This window comes from Batrachochytrium dendrobatidis (genome assembly GCF_000203795.2).
Source record: "Batrachochytrium dendrobatidis JAM81 unplaced genomic scaffold BATDEscaffold_1, whole genome shotgun sequence".
Taxonomy (NCBI): Eukaryota; Fungi; Chytridiomycota; class Chytridiomycetes; order Rhizophydiales; genus Batrachochytrium; species Batrachochytrium dendrobatidis.
Window position 1 is genome coordinate 2,090,274 of NW_006281099.1, and position 20,169 is coordinate 2,110,442.

Consider the following 20,169-nt stretch of genomic DNA (forward strand, 5'->3'; position numbering starts at 1 on the left):
TCACGTGATGATCCTGGGTCACTAATGACGACTAAATGGGCTAGCAGTATGAATCTTGCTGCATTGATTCGTTTGTATCAAAAATTAACCTTTACTCGACTACGCGACATGGCTACAACAGCTGCTCCTAACGTGATTTTATCTAAGCGAGCCACCTTGCTGCATGCTACTGGAAAACATGCAGATCTATATGGCAAAGGAGCTGAATTTCCAGTTGACCCGAGCAATGAATCAGTCTATGAACTTATTCCAAAAGAATATGTCGCACCACCAAAAAATGCTCGCCATCGTTCTCTCTATGCAAACCAGGCAAGAGGGGAACATAATAGCGGTCGCAAACAGGCTGCATCAATGGGTCCTGCCAAAGTTCAGGTCAATGATACATCCGACTTTCTTAAAAAAGGAGATGGTTTAAAAAAAATCGTTTCTGGTGAGGGTCTGTAGAATTGCATATTAATTTAACAAAGTGGAGTGCTACAAGCTTTAGCTTATATTTGAAGAGTGACTCTCATCTTTTATTTCCTCTTATATCTACTACCAATGATGTTTCTCGATTGATACTATTCTTTCAACTATTTGACAATACAAACTGATATGGACGCGTAAGTAGTCCGGCCAAGTCGTCCCGATCGAACTGTTCGCAAAGCACCTGTTCCAAAAGAAAAGGAGGATCCCATTCCACCTTCCAAAAAGGATTTTGTAAAACAAAATGCTTTGGATAATATCAATTCCAGTAAGTTGTTTTGAACGAAATATGAACTCTGCTCCAACATCCCGAGGCTGGTCTAAGCTAATGACGATTATCTATAAACACCCTAATATACTCAGTGGCCAGAAAAAATGAAAAGGCTGTGCCGTGCTACACTGCTAAAAAAGATTATGGTCGAGCACCAGATTATCTGAAGCGCCGTAACACGGAGCTAAAGGAAAGGGAGTTTCATCAAGCTCAAGCAATGGCCGAAACGAAATCGTCTAGAGGTGCACATGATGGAATTGTACAATTGCCTGATGAAGAACGTGCCAAGATCTTGGATGGCCTGCAGGCTAACTGGATGAAGCTTAATTCGGACTACCAGAGATTAAGCCTGACTGTTGATACCGTTCCAAAAATTTCCAGGTAAAAAACCATAGTCAACCCATTATGATTGAATAACTGTACAAAAACATTGTTTAATTACTAATGAAACCTGTGATTGCATGCAACTCACGCACATTCTCGCCATTAATGATTTGCAGAAAGGTAAACATGGAGCAGCAACTTAAACAGTACGAGGAGCTCATTGAACGATTTTCACATACAAATATTCATGTCAACTTCAATGCGCTGTATAATTGATATTGGAGATAGTCGGGAATAAAGATGTTTGTCTAAACTTTGCAGATTGTTAGGATGGCCAACATATAAAGGGTTGCCCAAAATATATCAAAAAGTGTCCAATCGACAACATATGGACAACTCAGTAGAGGTCAAGACTGTAATTGAGACCAATGGTGGGATGAAAGGGAAAGAAAGGCAGCCATCATCAGTGCTTCCATCAACGATAATAGCATCCACTGATAGTAAGAATGTGTCTTGTGTCGACAGCGATGCTGGAATCCACTCGATTGTTGGACAGATGAAGTCCATTCACATTGGACAGATGAAGTCCATTCACATTGGACAGCATCGGCCGGTAGCCATGACAAAAGAGTCGATGAGAAGTGGAAAGCAGAGTCACTATAAGGACACTCAATCAGGACATTCATTTCAGGATTGGCATCAACGTCGGAATCAGTCTGCCAAGTACTGCAAGCCAGTCAATGGAGCAACTCAATTGTCAAAAGCATCAAACACCAATGGTTTCGATCGTAGCCAGCCCAGACACACTTGTATAGTGCCGGCTGCAGCAGAGAAAGGTGGTTTGGATAAGGCCAAACAGCCCATCTCAACAGCAGTAGGAATTGGCTCAAAGCCTTGGTCCTCCAATGCATCGAAACTGGTTAAACGGGCTGATTGTTCAGAGAATGCGATATTGTCATCAAAACTTGATAAGAGAACAGCTGGATCACAAAGTCATCTCAAACCATCTATAGAAGCATCGAGTGCTTCATATCAGGTTGTAGCTCCACCTGAGTTACAGCTATTTGCACCCAAATCTACTCAATGGAGATCTAAAGGCTCTAACCCTTTAGCAAACAGAAACAAAGCTTTTATTATCAATGTGCCTCGAAACGAGCCAGTAATGGTTGCCGAGGCAAAATCTGCAATGGCTTTTGCGATTCAAAATGCTCCCAACCAACAGCATCCTGCAAAGAAATCTACTTTAATTAAATCTGTAATTCAGTCAGATGCTTTGGTTACCGATTCCATTAAACGATTTCTGGAAACTATTCAAGATAGCTCTCTAATGCCTGTCCTGTCTGAACCAAAAGGATTTGTTGGAATGCTGATGCCTCATCAACAAGCTGGTGAGATTGGAGTTGTAGAATTGATTTAACTTCCAGTTTGATCCCTCAAGTTGAACAAAATATTGGTCATTTTGGAAATGCGCTAACAGTTGCTTTGATTCTCAGGTCTTGGTTGGCTTGTGGATCGCGAAAAGAATGGGCCTTGCCATGGAAGTATACTGGCAGATGATATGGGTCTCGGAAAGGTAATTTTAGAATACGCATTGTATATCAAATTGGCCATTTGGTTGACTTGTCATTGTTATTAGACTATACAAACGATTGCACTTATTCTAGAATGCAAACCACCAGAATCATTCAAAGGCCGTCATGCTACTTTGATTATCTCACCTCTTGCTGTCATTGACCAATGGCGAGACGAGATTTCTGACAAAACAACTCCCGAAAGCCAGCGTATAGTTGTATTTCATGGTTCCGATCGTGGAAAATGTAAGTGATTTTGAATCATCGAGATTGCCATGTTGGATTTTGTGTTTGTACAGAGCTTATAATGAGTCATTGCTTGCATCTTTCTAGTGATTCAGAAATTTAATGATGCAAATGTCGTTATTACTACCTATGATGGTATGTGTATATTTTCATTGTAGTACTTATCGAGCTGCATTTATTTTATTGATTTAACCTTTTGTCGACGCTTTTTCAAATTAGTTCTTTCTGCAGACTACAAAAAACTTACCAGTAATAACAAGACACACGATAATTCCAATAGTCTTGTTTCGCCTTTGTTCACAAAACAGTGGTTCCGCGTCGTCTTAGGCAAGATCTATTGGTTTCTGGTATTCCTGATAAAAGTGGCATATTTGTATAATGAAATAATAACCTGATCCCTCATGTACTTGATTTTAGATGAGGCACATATAATCAAAACAAGGTCCACATTAGTAGCAAAAGCAGCACACTATCTGCCCACACGCCATCGGCTATGCTTGACTGGAACTCCGCTTCAAAATAGTATTGAGGATCTTTTTAGCATATTTCAATTTTTGAAACAAGACCCATATTCTAATTATGGTGAGCTGAGTAATATCTTTTACTGTCTTGTGCCAAATTATTTATTAAAAGCCTTTTGCTCATCAATCGTGCTGAATCTATATTTATAGAGGTATTCAAACAGAAAATTCTCAAACCTTTAAAAAGCCATATCTTGAAAGATCGTGAGGCTGCTATGGCTCAAGTAAAGCTTGTACTGCGAGGTTTACTTCTTCGTCGTACAAAAAATACTCTTGTTGATGGAAAGCCCGTTGTCACTCTTGTTTCAAGAGAGCTCAAGACTCGCTTGTTAGATTTTACTTCAAAAGAGCGCGCTTTCTATGATGGTTTACTAAATAGTATTAAAAAAGAGGTATGATTACAGATTTTATACGCAATCGACAATTTGTTTTGCGACTGAATGATTAGAAACTATGATTAACAATATACAACTCTGCATTGCAATTAGGCAAAAGATCAACAAGGAAATATTTTGATATATATTTTGAAGCTACGACAAGGTAATTTTGATTTAATTGATTGATGCTTTCAAGATTCGTTTTAATATTTATTCATCCTTATTGGTTTTTGGTGTATAGCCTGTAACCACTTTAGTTTAATTGGATCCACAGCAGACGATGAGCCGATACCTGATTCTATACCTACACTGAGCGATTTGTCTAAATTTTTAACAAATTTGAAGCTGGAACCGACAGAAACAAAACTCGACAGGTAGCTTGAATCATTTTGTCGAAAATATTGATGTGCCACTATTTCTTGATGCATCCTATTTGTTAAACTATGCTTTTAATTTATAGTCTTGAGTCGACAACTGTTTCTTCTACAAAATGTGACGAGGTAGTTTTATGACTTGGCCATATCAATGCGTTGATCATAGGCGGCATTTCTGGATTAAGTATAAACTAAATTTGAATTGTTTAAAAATACTAGGTTGTTCGGATATTAGCTGAAAATCAAAAGAACTCGAATGTTTCAAAAACAATTGTATTCTCTCAATTTACTTCCATGCTGAATGTTATTCAAAATGCTCTTGATGAAACCGATATTTTGTATTGTCGATGTAAATTAATTTTGAAATTCATCAACTGTTTTGGTTGTAGTGTAGTATGATACACGACCGTCAAGATCGTTTATACTGACTATATTTTAACCGTATTTTTCAGATGATGGCGGTATGAAGCGCAAAGAACGTGAACAAACATTGTTTCACTTTAAATCCAGCGAGAAGATCAACGTCATGCTTATTTCCACAAAGTGCGGTGCGGCTGGGATCAATTTGACTTGTGCCAATTTTGTGATTCTAGTAGATCCTTGGTGGAATCCTATGATGGAAGGCAAGAGTTTTTAAACTGAGTTTTTGTTTTTGCTCATGGAATATACTTGAGAGTTGTATTACTAGGCGTATTAACACTTGAATGATTAGAACAAGCCATTGGAAGAGTTCATCGTATTGGACAGCGCAATCCCGTGCACGTCGTTCGTTTGGTTATGAAGGATACGATTGAGGAGAAGGTGATGGAAAAGCAAAAACAAAAGGTAACAGTATTTTAGTTGATATCGAGACACGCTTTTGAGCATTCTGACTAGTAGTGATTGCAGCATCCTGTGAAATTTTACTTGTACAATTTCAACTAATACAAATATTGCTATAGTTGGACATGATCGAGGGCACTATTGGTATGACGAATGTATCCAAAGACCAATCACTTACAAAACAAGAGTGGATAACCATGTTGTTCTCCTGATGCAGTGATATTCCAAAGACAACACTAAAGGCGACCATTGTCTAGTTGATACTCAACATTTACAGTAATTTCAAGACTTGTCATTCTTTTTACAAGCATTACATATCCCAATTGATGATCATCTTCAAACCTAAAGCTGCTACGGTTGAATAGCAGTGGTTTATTTAGAGTATGCCCATACCAAATTACCCTATTTCTGTACTTGCTTGTACATAGATTAAAGTAATTACAAAGTTAAACACGCAACAGCATTTGAGATTAAAAGTAATTCATCGTCCAGTATATTCAAAACAGGTTTGAATGACTATTCAATCAAATGTGCTGTAAAAATAGCTGCATTAGTATTACACACGATTAAAATTTCGGCAACAAAGGCAAAACCGCATCCAAATACAACGTACCTCGCAAAGGGCCAGCAACCGCAGCTTTGTCATCTACTTCAACTTGATGAACTCGCCCTTGAAATTGATAGGTGATGCGAAGCCGTTTTTTTTTGCCCAGACATGGATCCCAAAAGCCAATGATATTGTGCTTTGCGTATCCCGCACTAATGTGAAGCTGACTGTTTTGAACAAGCGCTTGAACAGGGATAGTTACATCAATATACTCCAATAAGGGCTGTTGGGCAACAATGGCTTCATCTGCAGATAAAACAAAACTAATTTGTTTTCGAATGGACGCAGCCAAATCTTTAATACCATGAGATGAAAGAATAGAGGCTTTGGAGTGTTCCGATGGAGGAAGCTTTCCATATAATGCCTGAATAATCACCAGTCCATTGTGCGACTCCTCCATTTCGACACGACGAGCTACCGACTCACGCATAAGCTCTGTAGCTTGAAGAGCATCTAGATGTCTTTCTCTGAGAATACTTTCATTTTGCTGGCAAATCAGTTGGATCGCACTAGAATAGCATATTATACAAGTGTTTTGATGTCAATATACAATAAGGGAATCATACAATAAGTGGCTAACAATTGAAAACAAACACATACGCAGATCTACGCTGCTTGCGCCATGAATTAAGTACTAAGCGATCAAAGGCAAGCCCAGAGAGCAAAGGAACTGAAAAGGCGAAAAACGCAAGTTTAAGGTTTAGACTCGGACTCAAATAAATAGGAATGCTGAATTTCTGGCCCAGTCTCACCACTCTAATTGCAAAAATTGAATGTGTTTAGCAGATTGCATTGGGGTTTAAACAATCTTGTATAGAAAATACTAACCGAAATTTCAAGAAAACTCCACGCTGAATGCTGCAGTTGACTCCCATACTGACTCGTGTGTTGCGATCAATACGGCGCGCACCACTAATGTCAATAGCCATATCTCCAGAACTTGAGGCAGAAAAATCCATACGTGCACGAATATGTCCAACAATAGGAAGTGTATAGGAAAGCAATACATTTGACTCCATGATACCTGCATGAACCAAGCAAGTCCAGCTTTTCCTTTGATCATTGTGAACAATACCAATAGTAGACGAGCTATGGCCAAGAAGCTGAGGATCAGAAAGTCCCCATGATCCAAGGCGAAAGAGACCTGGCCGATAGGTGATGAATCCAGTGTAGTTTGGTGCAATTTTTCTTCCAATATCAATAGTCAAATTAGGTGGGGAGTAGACAGAATTAAATACACCGTGAGCTGTAACAGAGCTGTTTGAATGAATTAGATTTGCATGTGAGTAAAGTTAATTGACTGCGTGAAGGATATTAGTTTTTAAATTTTACATACACGTTGGAAAAAAAGGTCCTAACAGCTTTTAATTCTACAGAAGAGTGTTGTGAGAGATTTACAGATACCTATCAATAGTTTGACACAGATCAGTGACAGTGTATAGCATGTCAAGATAGAGCAATCAAAAACGGCTTGCAAAAATCAAATTATACCTCTCCTTGAAGTTGTGAAGATATAGCGTGCCGAACAACAGCACGAATGCTTCCATTGCCTACGCCATTATGAGCATGAGCCTTTCCACTTAAAACCAAGTCTGTCTGTGATGAAAGTTGTGTCTAAAGCCATCACAATCAAAGCCAGTTGAGAATCAATTACTGCATCTGACAGCCAACAACCAAAAAACAATCACAAACCCACCTCCCATTCGTGTGATACGGTGGCCTGTTGAACTTCGGGAAGTACTAACAAGTCACGAAAAGAACGAGTTTCCGCAACAGACAATCCCAAATGAGAACCACGAAAACGTTGCTTATCTAACTGGAGAGATTGAAAATACGAAGTTGCATCCAATGTCAAGACAATCTCGCCGCGAGACTGCGCCAAACGCATAGTTTCCAAAGTCTGTTTTATACGAGCCTGTCGCACAAATTCCTGCTCAATCTCCTCTGGAGTTTTTAGTTTAGGTCCGAGCTCCCAAGACTGGTCAACAGCAACTTCTCCGTAAAGATTGTATATATGGCGTTTGTTGGGATCGCTAAGAACTGAAGCAAACATGACATAGATATGACGAGATCAGCTATTTGGACATTTAGCAAATGTAGTATTCAATGCTTGATCTGTTCAAAACAGTGTAAAGTAGTGGGTCATAAGTCGACAATGACCAACCATCATAAGCTCTCTGAACGCTCTGAAACTTGCGTTGTGCAGCCATCTTTTCCTTGCTGTCCATGTATTTATCTGGATGAAAAGTAATGCATAACCTCTTGTATGAGCTCTTGATATCGTCATCCGTTGCCTTGATGATTATTTATTTGCCATGACATCAATAGTTGTATAAGATGATCAAGATAAACGGAACAGATTGTTAGTTGGTCTTGAGTTTAATGAGAACAAGGACCAAGACTGTTACAGAAAACCAGATACTATGAGTTTCTATAACAAGAATACCTTTCTATCAACATTTAAAATGCCATAAAAGTCGATAGCAGCAACCAGCGTTTGTGGTTCATCTTGAGAATATGAGATGTGATCGGCAGCATCCACCCAGTCATCATCATCCAATAAAGATGGTTTTCTGTGCAGAGGGTCATTGTCTTGATCAGCATTGCCGTGTAAATCTGCCATGAATGAATAATGATTTCTATAGTTGAAGGTTGATTTTCCAAGATTATAATTTACTATTATTAGTAAAATCTTGTATAATTTACTATTATTATTAGTAAAATATCCATTAAAGACTGCAGAAACCCATGTCAACCCTTGCAGCAGATCTGTCGTTACCGGAAAATGACCCAGCCAAGACTTCCAGTCAGATTGCATCCACAGATGCTCAGATATTATCCTCTAACTTGAATCAACAGGACATACCAGATACTGATGTAACAAAGGTATTGGATGACAAAAGTAAACCAGACAAAGGATTATCCTTGGAAATGGAGGACGACTGCCATGACGATGAAGAGCCAAGACTCAAGTACCAACGATTAGTAGGAACTCTTTCTGATGTGCTCAAGAAGGATGCCGTCAGCTGCATGGGAGTATCGGATCGGTTTTTGGTATGTTCTACTGACTTGTATCTGGATCCACAATGAATAGATTCCAGCAAGCAACTGCTTTATCTCCACTGTCTTGCTTTTCGTTTCAAGCAACGGATGCTGAGTTATAAGCTATACTTTATTCTGATAGGCAGTTGGCACTCATTGGGGTGTAGTGCATATTATGGATCTGATTGGAACTCAAGTAAAGCGCTTTCAAAGTCATACGGCGACCGTGAATCAAGTTTCTATCGATGACAGCGGAGAGTTTGTGGCATCTGCAAGTGATGATGGTGAATCGATTTCTATTCATAGTATTGTTGCAGTAATAACGGTTGGACTCTAACGTGTTTGTTCTGCCAATCGAATCTGCAATATTTTCATCAATTCGCTTCTTAAACTCTCAGGAAATGTGGTGATCAACTCACTCTACACTTCTGATATTCAGACCTATAATTTCTGGAGACCAGTCAAGGCCGTCTCTCTTGAGCCAGATTACAGTCGCAAACAGACTCGTCAATTTGTTTCTGGAGGAATGGCTGGAAGTCTGGTATTGACAGGAAAGGGCTGGTTTGGAAACACGAATGTTGCAATACATTCAGGTGATGGTCCCATTTTCCATGCTACTTGGCATGGAAAATATATTTTATGGGCTAGTGAAACGGTACGTACTGAAACAAACGATGCCTCCAGTTTAGTCTTCCTATTAGATATGATGGCAGTTTATTGGGGAAATAACACCATTGTTATTGTATGCCTAACATCCGACTTTTTATATGGAGAGCAGGGTGTAAATATTTATGATACCGTAACATCCCAGCGATTTGGTCGGATTGAGCGTCCACAAGATAGCCCAAGAGCGGATTTATTCCGGTGCAGTATTTGTTGGAAGTCGGATACTACCATTCTAGTTGGATGGGCTGATAGCGTAAAGGTGATTGAGATCAAGGTACATTGTTTTTACCATAATTTAGAGTCAAGGATGCTTTCATACCGGTCAATACTTTGGTTTAATTCTTAAACAATGCATTGAGTTTAGGAGCGTTCAAAGCATGACGTTGCTTCTGGATTGTCACCAAAATATGTAGATGTAGTTTACCAATTTCGAACAGATTTTATTGTTAGCGGCATCAGTCCACTTGGAGACGCACTCGTTCTACTTGGATATATTACAGATTTATCGCCATTACGAGATGTAGACGTGTTGAATCCTGACATAGCTCATCAAAAGGTTTGTCATTGCATTCATGTTGGTTCAAGTTGATGGTATTGACACTAGGCTGTTGTGCATACGCAAACAACTATTTCTTGACAGGCACAACCACCAGAGATGCATATTGTAGATTTGGAGGGAGAGGCTGTGGCAAACGATGTGCTTTCATTGATTGGATACGAGCATTTTCAAGCAAATGACTATTTACTTGGTAGGCAGATTGTGCAATATAAGCTTTTTGATAATGATGCTGGTTCTGACAGTATGCAATTTCAGTATATCTTGCATCGGAAACAGAAACGGACGCATCTTACTACATAGTTTCTCCAAAAGATATTGTTCTTGCTCGACCTCGCGATATAGATGACCACATCCAATGGCTTGTGGAACGACAGCAGTATGCAGAAGCACTTTGCGCAGCTGATGCAGCTGGCTCCGAATATGCTGGCCAGTCCAAAGTAAACACTATTCTTGATATTGGTCAAAAATATATGGCTACATTGATGGCAGATGGTAAGCCTGATGAGGATGTTGATCTACTGTTTGTATCTTTCCTGTTTTAAATGTTGCAATCAGCTGTGATGCGAATTTATAACCCAGTTCCACAAATCTACGTATTTTGCCATTTCATTTAGGTAATTATTTGGAGGCAGCTCAATCATGTCAAAAGTTGCTTCGAACCGATCAGCAGCTATGGGAGCATTGGGTGCATGTATTTGCAGCAGCCAAGCAACTCCATGTATGTGAATAGAGTTTGCATTATCAATTCTATCCAATGCGTATCGTTTAATCAAGCTATGCTATTGAAATATCTTAGATTATTACGCCTTTTGTGCCGCTGGAGTTGCCGCAGCTCTCTAGCTCGGTATATGATCTGATTTTGCTGAATTATCTTGCAAATGATTTAGACGGACTGCTACAAATTATTCAACTTTGGTCGCATGATCTGTATAATATTCCCGTGATTATAAATGCGGTTCACTCGGCGTTTATTCGTAGTCCGGAAAGTGTTATTTTAATCAAAATCATGTTAGAGTTGTAAGTTTTCAATGCAGTTTATTGGTTAATTAAGCCGACCCTGACTATACTGCTGTGATTTTAATGGATTGCCTACATGTATAATGTTTTCTTAGATATGAACGAAATCGGCAATGGGACATGGTTTTATACTATGGTTTATGCATTCATAAACCCGGTGTATTAGATCTTGTACAAAAGCACAATCTTTTTCAAACCATCGAGCTGAATGCCCTATTGGTTCTTCAGTATGATAAGCATTTTATTGATGCTCCGGGGTTTCAAATTCCTGCTTTTTTGGAGGCTATGTATATTCCAGAATCTACTAGTCCTGTTTCTATTGCACTTCAGAAAGTACGCACGGCTGTGGGTGCAGTTGGTGCACAGTTACTGGCTGGCCATACCGATCGTGTGCTGGTAAGCATGCCGTTTTTAGATTTTTAAAGGAGCATTGAATGACTCGAGGCTTTAGTAATTCAATATATACTGCCGAGTTTTCTTATCAAAACAGTGCTCGTATTTTTTCTCTTGGCACTTACTGACAATCTTGTATTGTAATGATAGCCTTTCCAAGTCGTCCAACAACTGCAAGGCCATAGTCGGTTTTTACACGTTTATTTAGACGCGCTGTTTATCAATGACTCGCAAGAATCCCATACTTTTCATACACTTCAAGTTGAACTGTATGCAGAGTATGACTATGCTCGACTTATGTGGTTTCTTCGACACAGCAAGTTTTACTCCATACCAAAGGTGGATATATTATGCCTAGTATGAAACATGGTTTGATTTATACCTGCTGTTTCTTACTGTGATGATTGTTGAAACGCTATGTATCAAAGGCATTTGACGTCTGTGAAGCACGGGATCTGGTGCCAGAAATGGTTCTTTTATTGGGTAAAATGGGAGATAGTCGTCGTGCGTTGATGCTGATTATTGAGCGACTACGAGACGTTGAGCGGGCAAGTCAATAGTTTGGCCATTTTTGTCCAGTTTACATACATTTATATCTGATATTGTTGTATATCATGCATTTTCACTAGGCGATTGAATTTACCAAGGATCAAAATGATGAAGAACTATGGGAAGAATTTTTAAAGTATTCTATGGACAAGCCAGGTGAGTTGGAGATATATTACTGACGATTTGACTCTTGCTAGTCGATAAATAGGCAGATGGTATTTATGTTGCTCATTTTAGCTGCATTATTTTCTAGCCTTTATTGTTGGACTGTTGGAAAATTTAAGCGCTCATATTGATCCGCTACGTGTTATTCGACTGATTCCAAAGGGATTGCGCATTCCAGGACTTAAAAATGCGCTGATTAAAATTATGACAGATTGTAGTGTTCAGGTATGTCAGAGTATATCATGAAGCATTGGTATCTGTAAGGTTTTTGGCACGGCAAGCCACTTGTATTTTGTTTGCAATGCGATTCTCAGCCAACGCAATGGCTAATATAAATCTTTGTCGAGGCTTAGTATCCACTAACTGTGCTTTTAATCTTAGAAATCACTTCGTGAGGGATGCGAAGAAGTACTTGTGGGAGATACCTGGGAAAGTACTCAGAACCTTTATCGTCAACAGCGTCGGGGAATGCGAATACAAGAGAATGGACAGTGTGCAATCTGTGGTGGAAACACTACCAATTTGGGCAGTTTGAGTAGTGTAACCGGTATAGATTCTACTCCAGATCTGATTGTCTTTTTCTGTCATCACCAATTTCACGAATCGTGTTTAGACATGGATGCATCAACGACGAATCTACAACAAAAGCGGTCTATTCATCCACATGAAGCAGCATCTATGACAGCACGAACTAAATCTACCATGGCACACACAGATCGTGCTATTCAGTCGATTTATGTGCGTAGTAATGGACATCGTATTCCTGCTCCATTGATACCCTTGGCCTATGCACCAACGTCGTATAAACCCGGGCTGATTTGCCCCATATGCAGAAGCAGCAAGAGAGATGCCATGCAGTCAGTTTGATGAAGTTGTGCCATATATTTATTTCAAAACGAGTAGGATTGCTCATGATTGGTGATAAGGAGAACAAGAATGAACAGAAATGAAAAGTTGTCAGCAACCATCACCCTTGGTGATGTTTCTTTGTAAATATTGGTAGATTGCTGACCTGAATGGCAGAATCATTTATTGCTCATGTTGTGTACTGCGGTGACAATCTGATTATCGACACGATCAGAAAGTAAAGTTTCCCATAAACATTTCATCAGTCCTAGTCGTAGCATGTCTTTTTGGTCCACACTCGGCAGTACAGTGACTTCCACTACTCAACAGCAATGGAAATCCATGCTGTCGACTTCGACTGAATCTACAACACAGCAGCCAGTCGTTCTCTGTGTTTATGTCCATGGATTTATGGGCAGTGACAATTCGTTCCATTCATTTCCCAACGACCTCTTAACAGCTGTTTCACATCAGTCAGCCAATGCACAGCCGTTGCCGTATACATTCAAATACAAACACTTTGTCTATGACACACACGGTGATAATGCAGCAGTTGTAGGGAAGCTAGTGAAATTCCTGATAGCTGAAGCGCCATCGAATTCCAGCCAAGAAATACAAGTAGTACTGCTTGCACATTCGATGGGAGGACCTTTGTCTTTGGATGCTACAAGAGAAATTCATCGCATGGCTGGAGGCAACCCAGCTCAGCATCCTGTGCGGATCAGGGGGATTATATCTTTTGATTCACCGTTTTTTGGACTGCATTCAAATACCATTACAAGTGCAGGCAGTGGACGAATGCAAGATGTAATTTCTAATACAACAGATATGCTTGGGATATTTAATAGGGTAACGAATGGAAATAGTGCAGCCAATGCTACTACATCAGCAACTGTATCTAAAGGAGCAACGAAAACGGCATCGAACGTGCCAGCAGCAGCCTCATCTGGGTCCTATTGGGGAGCGGCATTGGGAGCAGCGGTTGCAGCGGGAACGGCGTATTCGATATATTCTTCCAATTCATTAGTTAAAGAGACGGTGAATCGAACAGTCAGTGACCAATATGCAAAGACCAATGGATACATGCAGTTTCTAGGTCCACTATGGAAAGTTGAGGATCAACAACAGCGGTTTGAGGATTTAAAGTCGTTCAAATGGTTATATTTCCATGGTATATTTTTGTCATTAAAGTCCAAGCAAATGCAGCAGGAGCAGACCTTTACACAGGTGACTCAGTCAACCGACTTGGTTCCATTGTTTTCAAAACACTCCATGTCTGCATCATCGGATGTGATTGATGCACACATGAACATGTTTAGCGAGAGTCATGATCGAGTGGCATATCTAGCACTACTTCAACGAGCAAGTGAATGCGTATGCTTATGCATGAATAGGCTTTCAAACTAAATGCGACCGCAACCAGATGGGTTTCAGATGATTGTTTGCTCATGGCCGAAATGGATTAAAGCCGTGCTTATGAAAATCATTTGAGGCTTGAAGACTAGTGGCAGTGTTATTAATCACGTGGATGCCGGTTGACTTTGTCAGCCCGAAACCAGCCAACCCTTGCGCTTTTATTGTTTCTAATTGATCTCCAAAGTATAAAGCAATCGGTTTTCTACCATTTTACCTTGTTCATTCTGTTTAATTCGTACTTGTCTACTTTTGATTTGAATAATGATCGATATTGTATTGCAACTCTTTTTACTCTTCTTGCCGTTTGTAAGTGCAAGCAACAGCACGCTTAGTCAGGCCCAAGACAGTGAGTACTTGCTGGTTCTATCAAGCCCTTTATTTTTAGCTTGCAGTCTTTAGTCAACAAGGTCACCTTTGACTTGTGAATTAGGAAGGATGCCATGTTTTGTAATGCATTCCTTGTATATGCCATGATGAATCATTGTCGAGTTGCTGGGTTCAACCATCCTAGTCAATTAATTTGACTTGCAATAGACTGCTAGACTTTGAATACTTGAAACAATGAATGTTTGTAAAGCGTTGCTAATCAACCTTGATATGATGTCTGTCTAGCCATTAACGATGGAATTGCTGCCATTGGTCCTCATGCAATTGTTGTTGGTATCATAACTATTATTGGTGGTCTGTTCTTGGTGTTTGCTGGTTATCGTTTCTTCCGTCCTACTCTGTTTTTAGCTGGTTTTGTTCTTATGTCCATGATTGGATACATTATCCTGACTCGTGCAGAGCCGATCGATGGCTATCCACACAGGGAGACTGTGCTATTGGTTGGCAGTTTGCTAATCGGTTTAGCAGGAGGAGCTCTTTCAGTGTGTCTGTATAAACTGGGTATTACTTGTCTTGGTGCCCTTGCAGGAGCCTCACTCGCTCTGTTTATTCTTGGATGGCACACGTACGGCACTATCTCTTCTTCTACTGGTCGTGCCATTTTCATTGCAGCGTTTGCATTGGTTGGTGCAATTATAATCCACTTTTTCGAGCGAATTGCAATCATGGCTTCGACGGCTGTGCTTGGTTCGTATTTGGTAGTGTTTGGTATTGACGAGTTTGCACGGACTGGATTTATCGAGACTCTGCGCCTGTTCATGAGTGGACCAACCAAATTTGATATATCGGTAGTGCGCCCCTCGGGACCAGTGTACGGATTGTTGATTACATTCATTGTTTTATCTATTATTGGATTTATCGTCCAACACAAGGCTTACCGTGGACACAGTTTTATTTGAGATGTATCAATAAACTTATTTTATCATCCTTGCAGCATGGCCCGAATCAGATGTTTTTACAATGACTGTAGACAACGTGGCAGTGCAGTAATGAAATGTGTCGACCGTTGATTGGTTCACGTGTCATGTTATCTGATTGGCTGGAATTAAGTCTGCAAAGTATAAAATGAGAAATATTAGACTCGAATTTCTGGCCATTCTTGCATTAATGGCTGACCAACGCTCATCTAGCCAACAGCGCATGCTGTTCCAGCCTCTATCTACTGAATTCTATTTATCCAACCTATTCGACTCCTCATCAGAAGCTCCTACCACATACTCGCCTGCTAATCCTATAGAGTGGGAGTCGTTGTTTACTGCCAATGTCGGTTCTTTACCCCAATTAACGGGTTTTGACACTCAACCTCTACCGACTTTGCCTTGTCTGTCCAATCCTAGTCCGGTCGATGCTCTACCGTCATCTACTGCTATACAAACCGATCCCAAACCGATCCGTACCAAACGCAAGGCTACAATCAATTTGGAAGACAGAGAAGATCGTGCTCGAGAACGCATTATTCGCAATAGACAGGCTGCTCAGGAGTCGAGAGAACGTAAAAAGTTGCAAAATGAAAACTTACAGGAAGAAAACCAAAGACTAAAACTGGCAAACGTTCAGTTGTCCGCCCGTCTAGAAACCATTGAACGATCTAATCAAAACCTCATTGTGAGACTAGATCACCTGTCACAACAGCTGTCCTTGCTGGTATCCACGACTGTGCATCACTCCGACTCCAACAAGTCTGTCAATAATCCTCATATTTCTACTGCATCTACTATCCATTCTCATATTCCTTCCACTTCACTAGCTTCTCCTGCCTTGTCTCCAGAATCTGTTGCTGTCTCTTCATCCTTATCAACCGATTCTAGCATTCCATTCATGACTCCATCAATATCACATCCCACTACTGTTAGTGATCAACTTTCATTAAATTTAATCAACTCTATACCATTGAACAATAATTCTGTACATAGTCAGTCTATTTTCGGCACCTGCGAATCAGAAGTATTCGCAGATCCCCAGATGTGGGTGCCGATCAATGGACTGCCTCTTGTCTTGACGATTTTTTCCAGTCCCATTCAAGCTCGTTTGACTTGGCAAGTGTATCTGTATCTGGCTCGATCGCTTCTGCCCTCGCTCCTTGCGACGGTAAAGTCTTTGCCCCAGCACTTTCAGACAACGTCTTTGCCATGTCTTTCTTCGACCTTGGACTCGAACTGTAATTCTGTCAAGAAGTACTTGGCTGTTGTGGATGGTTTACCATTGATTACTTTACCTTCTGTTGACCCCTTTACTACTAATTGGATTGAAAATGCCACGTTTATGAACAAGGGTCGTTTTGTTGCTGTGCAAGACCCTCTCAATCAAGAATCTAAATCTTTGAATGTGCATGAATATGTTACCTCATCTCATCTAAAATGGCGCAAACAGTTTCCCATTTCATCTGACATCCTCAATGATATGTTGTGATTCTATTTTTGGAATCCATATTAAACCTTGAGATCTTTATATATCCTGATACTCTTTGTTTAAGTGTTTGAAAAATAAACTTGTTTTGCAGCCCTTGACTATTTATTTATAAGCAGGCAGATGGATAGCCAGAATCTAAACACCATCAGTCTAACCCTAAACAGGGTCGTCTTGACACTTATTTTTGCAAATGAAATGGGTCTAGGAGCCGGATCTTTGCTGTGCATTGACAAGACCTCGTCGTTGCAAATGCCGATTGCGTATGGCTACTGCGCCAACGCCCTCGGCAGGAATATACGTTGTGTATGGTAAATGTTTGCGTGAATTCTGATATCCATCTGTAATCAAACATACAGGAAGGTCCAATCCCGCACTTCGCACAATCAAATTCACCTTGTTCAAGTGGTGCAGTGGTAATGGTGACACAATATAAAACTGTTTTTGCCGTGGATCAATGGATCTAATGATACCGAGTCCAATGCAATGGTGATTATGAGGATGCAGCAGTGACTGCGTTGGTACAATCTACAGTATACATCATAGTAGGTGGATATAAAGATGTGTGGTTCAATATTAGCATTTAAATAGTATAAATAAAAGCTGCTCACACATCATCGATTGATTACCTGGAGATAAGTCTCGTTTGATGTACATTGCTCAGTCAAAGTTGTTTGATATTTAGTTTGATCCACCAGCAATCCTACAACAGTGCCATTTAGCGCATAAAGAGCCTGGCTAAACGAAATCTATGTACAGGACAGTCAAATCATAAAAAATGGTGCCATTTTGTTGAGCCAAATCAATTCCATAAACTCGACAAATATCAACACCTTTGTATCAAATTACATCAACTTACATCTTCAGAAAAAAACTTGATGCGAACATGGTTCCAGGGCACGCTGTAAGGAATGCGAGATGTTAATGGTGTATCTAAATCCCATTTATATTTAACCTCGATTTGTGTATTCTGATTCTTGAACAATGTAGCATGTCTCATAAAATATGAAATAGTTGTGAGAACACGCTGGTCTGATGCATTGAGCTTGATCCTAATGGTAAAAACAGTAAAGGCCAAAATAAATATCATTGCCTTGCTCATCATATCATCCCTTCATGTGTCTACATCACAAACTGGTAGTGCTAGTAGAATTAATCAAACAACTCACTTGGATAACGCGTCACTTGGTGCAGGCTTGATCTTCCAGATATCAAACGAATGTTGTACAGGAAAGATGCTTTTAAAATCAATTTCAGTCGTGCTATCAGCTTGTGATGCTAATGAAAGATGAACAATATCAGTTGGCAAAAGATATCGCAGAAAATGTGCCAACAAATCATATCCCGTTCCTTGATACATTACATGGTAGAATAACAATATATATGGGTTAGATGAATCACATGTAATAGTGTATCTGTTGAACATGTTTTTTCACTGCCAAAACAAATGTACCTTTGATCCATCCATTCGTGTTGACAATCAATGGCATTTTAATGAGTTCTGTTTGCCATACATTGACAAGCTCCAGTACGCATGCACTGAAAAAATCTGGATCATCTTTTGGTGCTGTGCTTCCAATGAAAAACGATCGATACGAATCCCTTTGAGTAGTAAATGCAGGACCTAAAATTACAGGAATAAATAATCATAGAAAAGTGTATTATTTGAGATCAAGACAGTATACCTAAAAGTGGAGAATTAATGACATGCAAAGACACCATGCCATTTGGAGTGCATCCTGGCTGTCCTGGATCACAATCCATATACGCAACCTCGGGATGTCTGATTTGAATGTATTAGATGTCAGTAGCAAATAGCCGTATACCCGTATATAACGTATCAAAAAATACATACCTTTCCAAAAAGCGATTGATCAAGTAACGAGTAAAGGTTGATTTACCAGAGTTCTTTGGTCCTACTGCACAAATGTTCGAATCTACCCTCCAGCATGCAACAAACAAATGTTTAATCAATATTTGCCACGGAATTGAGTTTAGACCATCAGAATCAGTACACGAAACATACTATGAGTAAAAGAATTCACCAGCAGTGAAGATGCAGTCAATGCCCACGTATCTGGAATAATAAGTGCATCAACCGATTTTAATGTACTTTCATCAGGAATCGAAAAGACGTTCTGTTCAGATCCAGTATTGTACATTGTTTGCAAGTCAGTTTCATGTGAAAATGGTTAGTAAGAACTAAAATCAACTGACACATTGAAACACTGGCGTCAAAATAACCATACGTTGGATTTCTTTGGAACCCCATCATCAAATAGATTTTGGAATATAGGCAAATAACGCTCGATTTTTTCAATGTTGGTTTTAGAACGTTGCATAGCTACAATGCATGAAATGGATTGACGTTGTTTGTTTGGAATCGTTTTTACAAGACGCATTATCTCTACGTGCATATTCAGTTCTTTATCAGCTGTACTTGCATGTCCCGAGTCAGTCAAATGTGTAGTCTGTAGATTTAAATATTCTAGAGAAACATTTTCAATCTGTAGTCTACTTGAGGATGCTGGGGAAAACACTTTGACAAATATGGGATGAACTGGCTTTGATGTGTTGATCGTGTCCCATTTGAAAGGGCCGTGCATAGTATATCCAAAAACTCTACAGCTTCCTAAAACAGCAGATATCAAAGCAAATCCTTGGATTGAAACGGACTGATTACTGTCAAGTAACAGGAGCGTCAGATCCATATTAGAAGACGAAACGGTTTGACACGCCAAATCCTTTAGTGGCATACCATTAGCTGGAATGGAAACTGTTGATGAATGCATTTGATCTCTGTTGAATGCATTATATTGTTTTTTGTTAATGCATATACAATGATTAAAGTGTCAATACAAAACATTGATTTTAAAAAAATATGTACATTGGATCAAGTATTTGCGCATAATATGCAAGCTCTATTCTTCACCTCGAGGTAGATTCTACATTGATTGGCATACTGCATTGAAATGTAGACCGATTTGGAGTTGTACTCGATATAGAAACAGTAGAAGATTCCTTGGCTGCAGGTTCAAGGCTATTGGTTTTGCGCAACTTACGAAGGACAGAAAATGGATTGCCAGTAGGTGATGCTCGTTTACTCATCTTTATGATACAATAATGAATTCTAAATACTTTTATA

General features: G+C 39.6%; 7 protein-coding genes across 7 annotated transcripts; 5 read left to right on the top strand and 2 right to left on the bottom strand.

Annotated features, from left to right (window-relative positions):
* Positions 1 to 108: 108 nt before the first annotated feature.
* On the top strand, positions 109 to 1,336 carry BATDEDRAFT_21845 (uncharacterized protein; the record flags this gene model as incomplete). The annotated part of the gene is made up of 4 exons (XM_006675334.1): positions 109 to 430; positions 611 to 733; positions 829 to 1,117; positions 1,237 to 1,336. 4 exons carry the CDS (start codon positions 109 to 111, stop codon positions 1,334 to 1,336), a joined length of 834 nt encoding a protein of 277 aa, XP_006675397.1.
* A 112-nt stretch (positions 1,337 to 1,448) lies between these two features.
* BATDEDRAFT_84829 (uncharacterized protein) lies at positions 1,449 to 5,392 on the top strand (the record flags this gene model as incomplete). The annotated part of the gene is made up of 14 exons (XM_006675983.1): positions 1,449 to 2,448; positions 2,554 to 2,633; positions 2,697 to 2,877; positions 2,965 to 3,012; positions 3,097 to 3,126; positions 3,295 to 3,459; positions 3,549 to 3,790; positions 3,887 to 3,938; positions 4,017 to 4,149; positions 4,236 to 4,275; positions 4,369 to 4,498; positions 4,602 to 4,772; positions 4,862 to 4,974; positions 5,091 to 5,392. The coding sequence occupies 14 exons, from the start codon at positions 1,449 to 1,451 to the stop codon at positions 5,181 to 5,183; spliced, it is 2,478 nt and encodes an 825-aa protein (XP_006676046.1). The 3' UTR covers positions 5,184 to 5,392.
* BATDEDRAFT_84830 (uncharacterized protein) lies at positions 5,309 to 8,201 on the bottom strand (the record flags this gene model as incomplete). The annotated part of the gene is made up of 9 exons (XM_006676270.1): positions 5,309 to 5,504; positions 5,585 to 6,087; positions 6,179 to 6,334; positions 6,407 to 6,835; positions 6,915 to 6,982; positions 7,070 to 7,192; positions 7,275 to 7,618; positions 7,743 to 7,872; positions 8,025 to 8,201. The coding sequence occupies 9 exons, from the start codon at positions 8,199 to 8,201 to the stop codon at positions 5,488 to 5,490; spliced, it is 1,947 nt and encodes a 648-aa protein (XP_006676333.1). The 3' UTR covers positions 5,309 to 5,487.
* Positions 8,202 to 8,509: 308 nt separating this feature from the next.
* Positions 8,510 to 12,960, top strand: BATDEDRAFT_18436 (uncharacterized protein; the record flags this gene model as incomplete). Its single annotated transcript, XM_006675115.1, has 15 exons — positions 8,510 to 8,632; positions 8,763 to 8,904; positions 9,019 to 9,275; positions 9,399 to 9,560; positions 9,651 to 9,842; positions 9,927 to 10,035; positions 10,101 to 10,337; positions 10,460 to 10,563; positions 10,642 to 10,862; positions 10,958 to 11,174; positions 11,406 to 11,594; positions 11,684 to 11,794; positions 11,885 to 11,960; positions 12,058 to 12,194; positions 12,351 to 12,960. The coding sequence occupies 15 exons, from the start codon at positions 8,510 to 8,512 to the stop codon at positions 12,834 to 12,836; spliced, it is 2,763 nt and encodes a 920-aa protein (XP_006675178.1). The 3' UTR covers positions 12,837 to 12,960.
* A 118-nt stretch (positions 12,961 to 13,078) lies between these two features.
* On the top strand, positions 13,079 to 15,550 carry BATDEDRAFT_36452 (uncharacterized protein). The gene is made up of 3 exons (XM_006675811.1): positions 13,079 to 14,414; positions 14,543 to 14,577; positions 14,844 to 15,550. Exon 1 carries the CDS (start codon positions 13,095 to 13,097, stop codon positions 14,220 to 14,222), a length of 1,128 nt encoding a protein of 375 aa, XP_006675874.1. The 5' UTR covers positions 13,079 to 13,094; the 3' UTR covers positions 14,223 to 14,414; positions 14,543 to 14,577; positions 14,844 to 15,550.
* A 175-nt stretch (positions 15,551 to 15,725) lies between these two features.
* On the top strand, positions 15,726 to 17,124 carry BATDEDRAFT_84832 (transcription factor HAC1; the record flags this gene model as incomplete). Its single annotated transcript, XM_006675984.1, has 1 exon — positions 15,726 to 17,124. The coding sequence occupies one exon, from the start codon at positions 15,726 to 15,728 to the stop codon at positions 17,025 to 17,027; it is 1,302 nt and encodes a 433-aa protein (XP_006676047.1). The 3' UTR covers positions 17,028 to 17,124.
* Positions 17,125 to 17,228: 104 nt separating this feature from the next.
* BATDEDRAFT_85431 (polynucleotide 5'-hydroxyl-kinase) lies at positions 17,229 to 20,132 on the bottom strand (the record flags this gene model as incomplete). Its single annotated transcript, XM_006676271.1, has 10 exons — positions 17,229 to 17,552; positions 17,654 to 17,773; positions 17,884 to 18,076; positions 18,194 to 18,374; positions 18,478 to 18,648; positions 18,710 to 18,807; positions 18,880 to 18,961; positions 19,051 to 19,162; positions 19,274 to 19,656; positions 20,087 to 20,132. 10 exons carry the CDS (start codon positions 20,130 to 20,132, stop codon positions 17,229 to 17,231), a joined length of 1,710 nt encoding a protein of 569 aa, XP_006676334.1.
* Between the last annotated feature and the right edge of the window lie 37 nt (positions 20,133 to 20,169).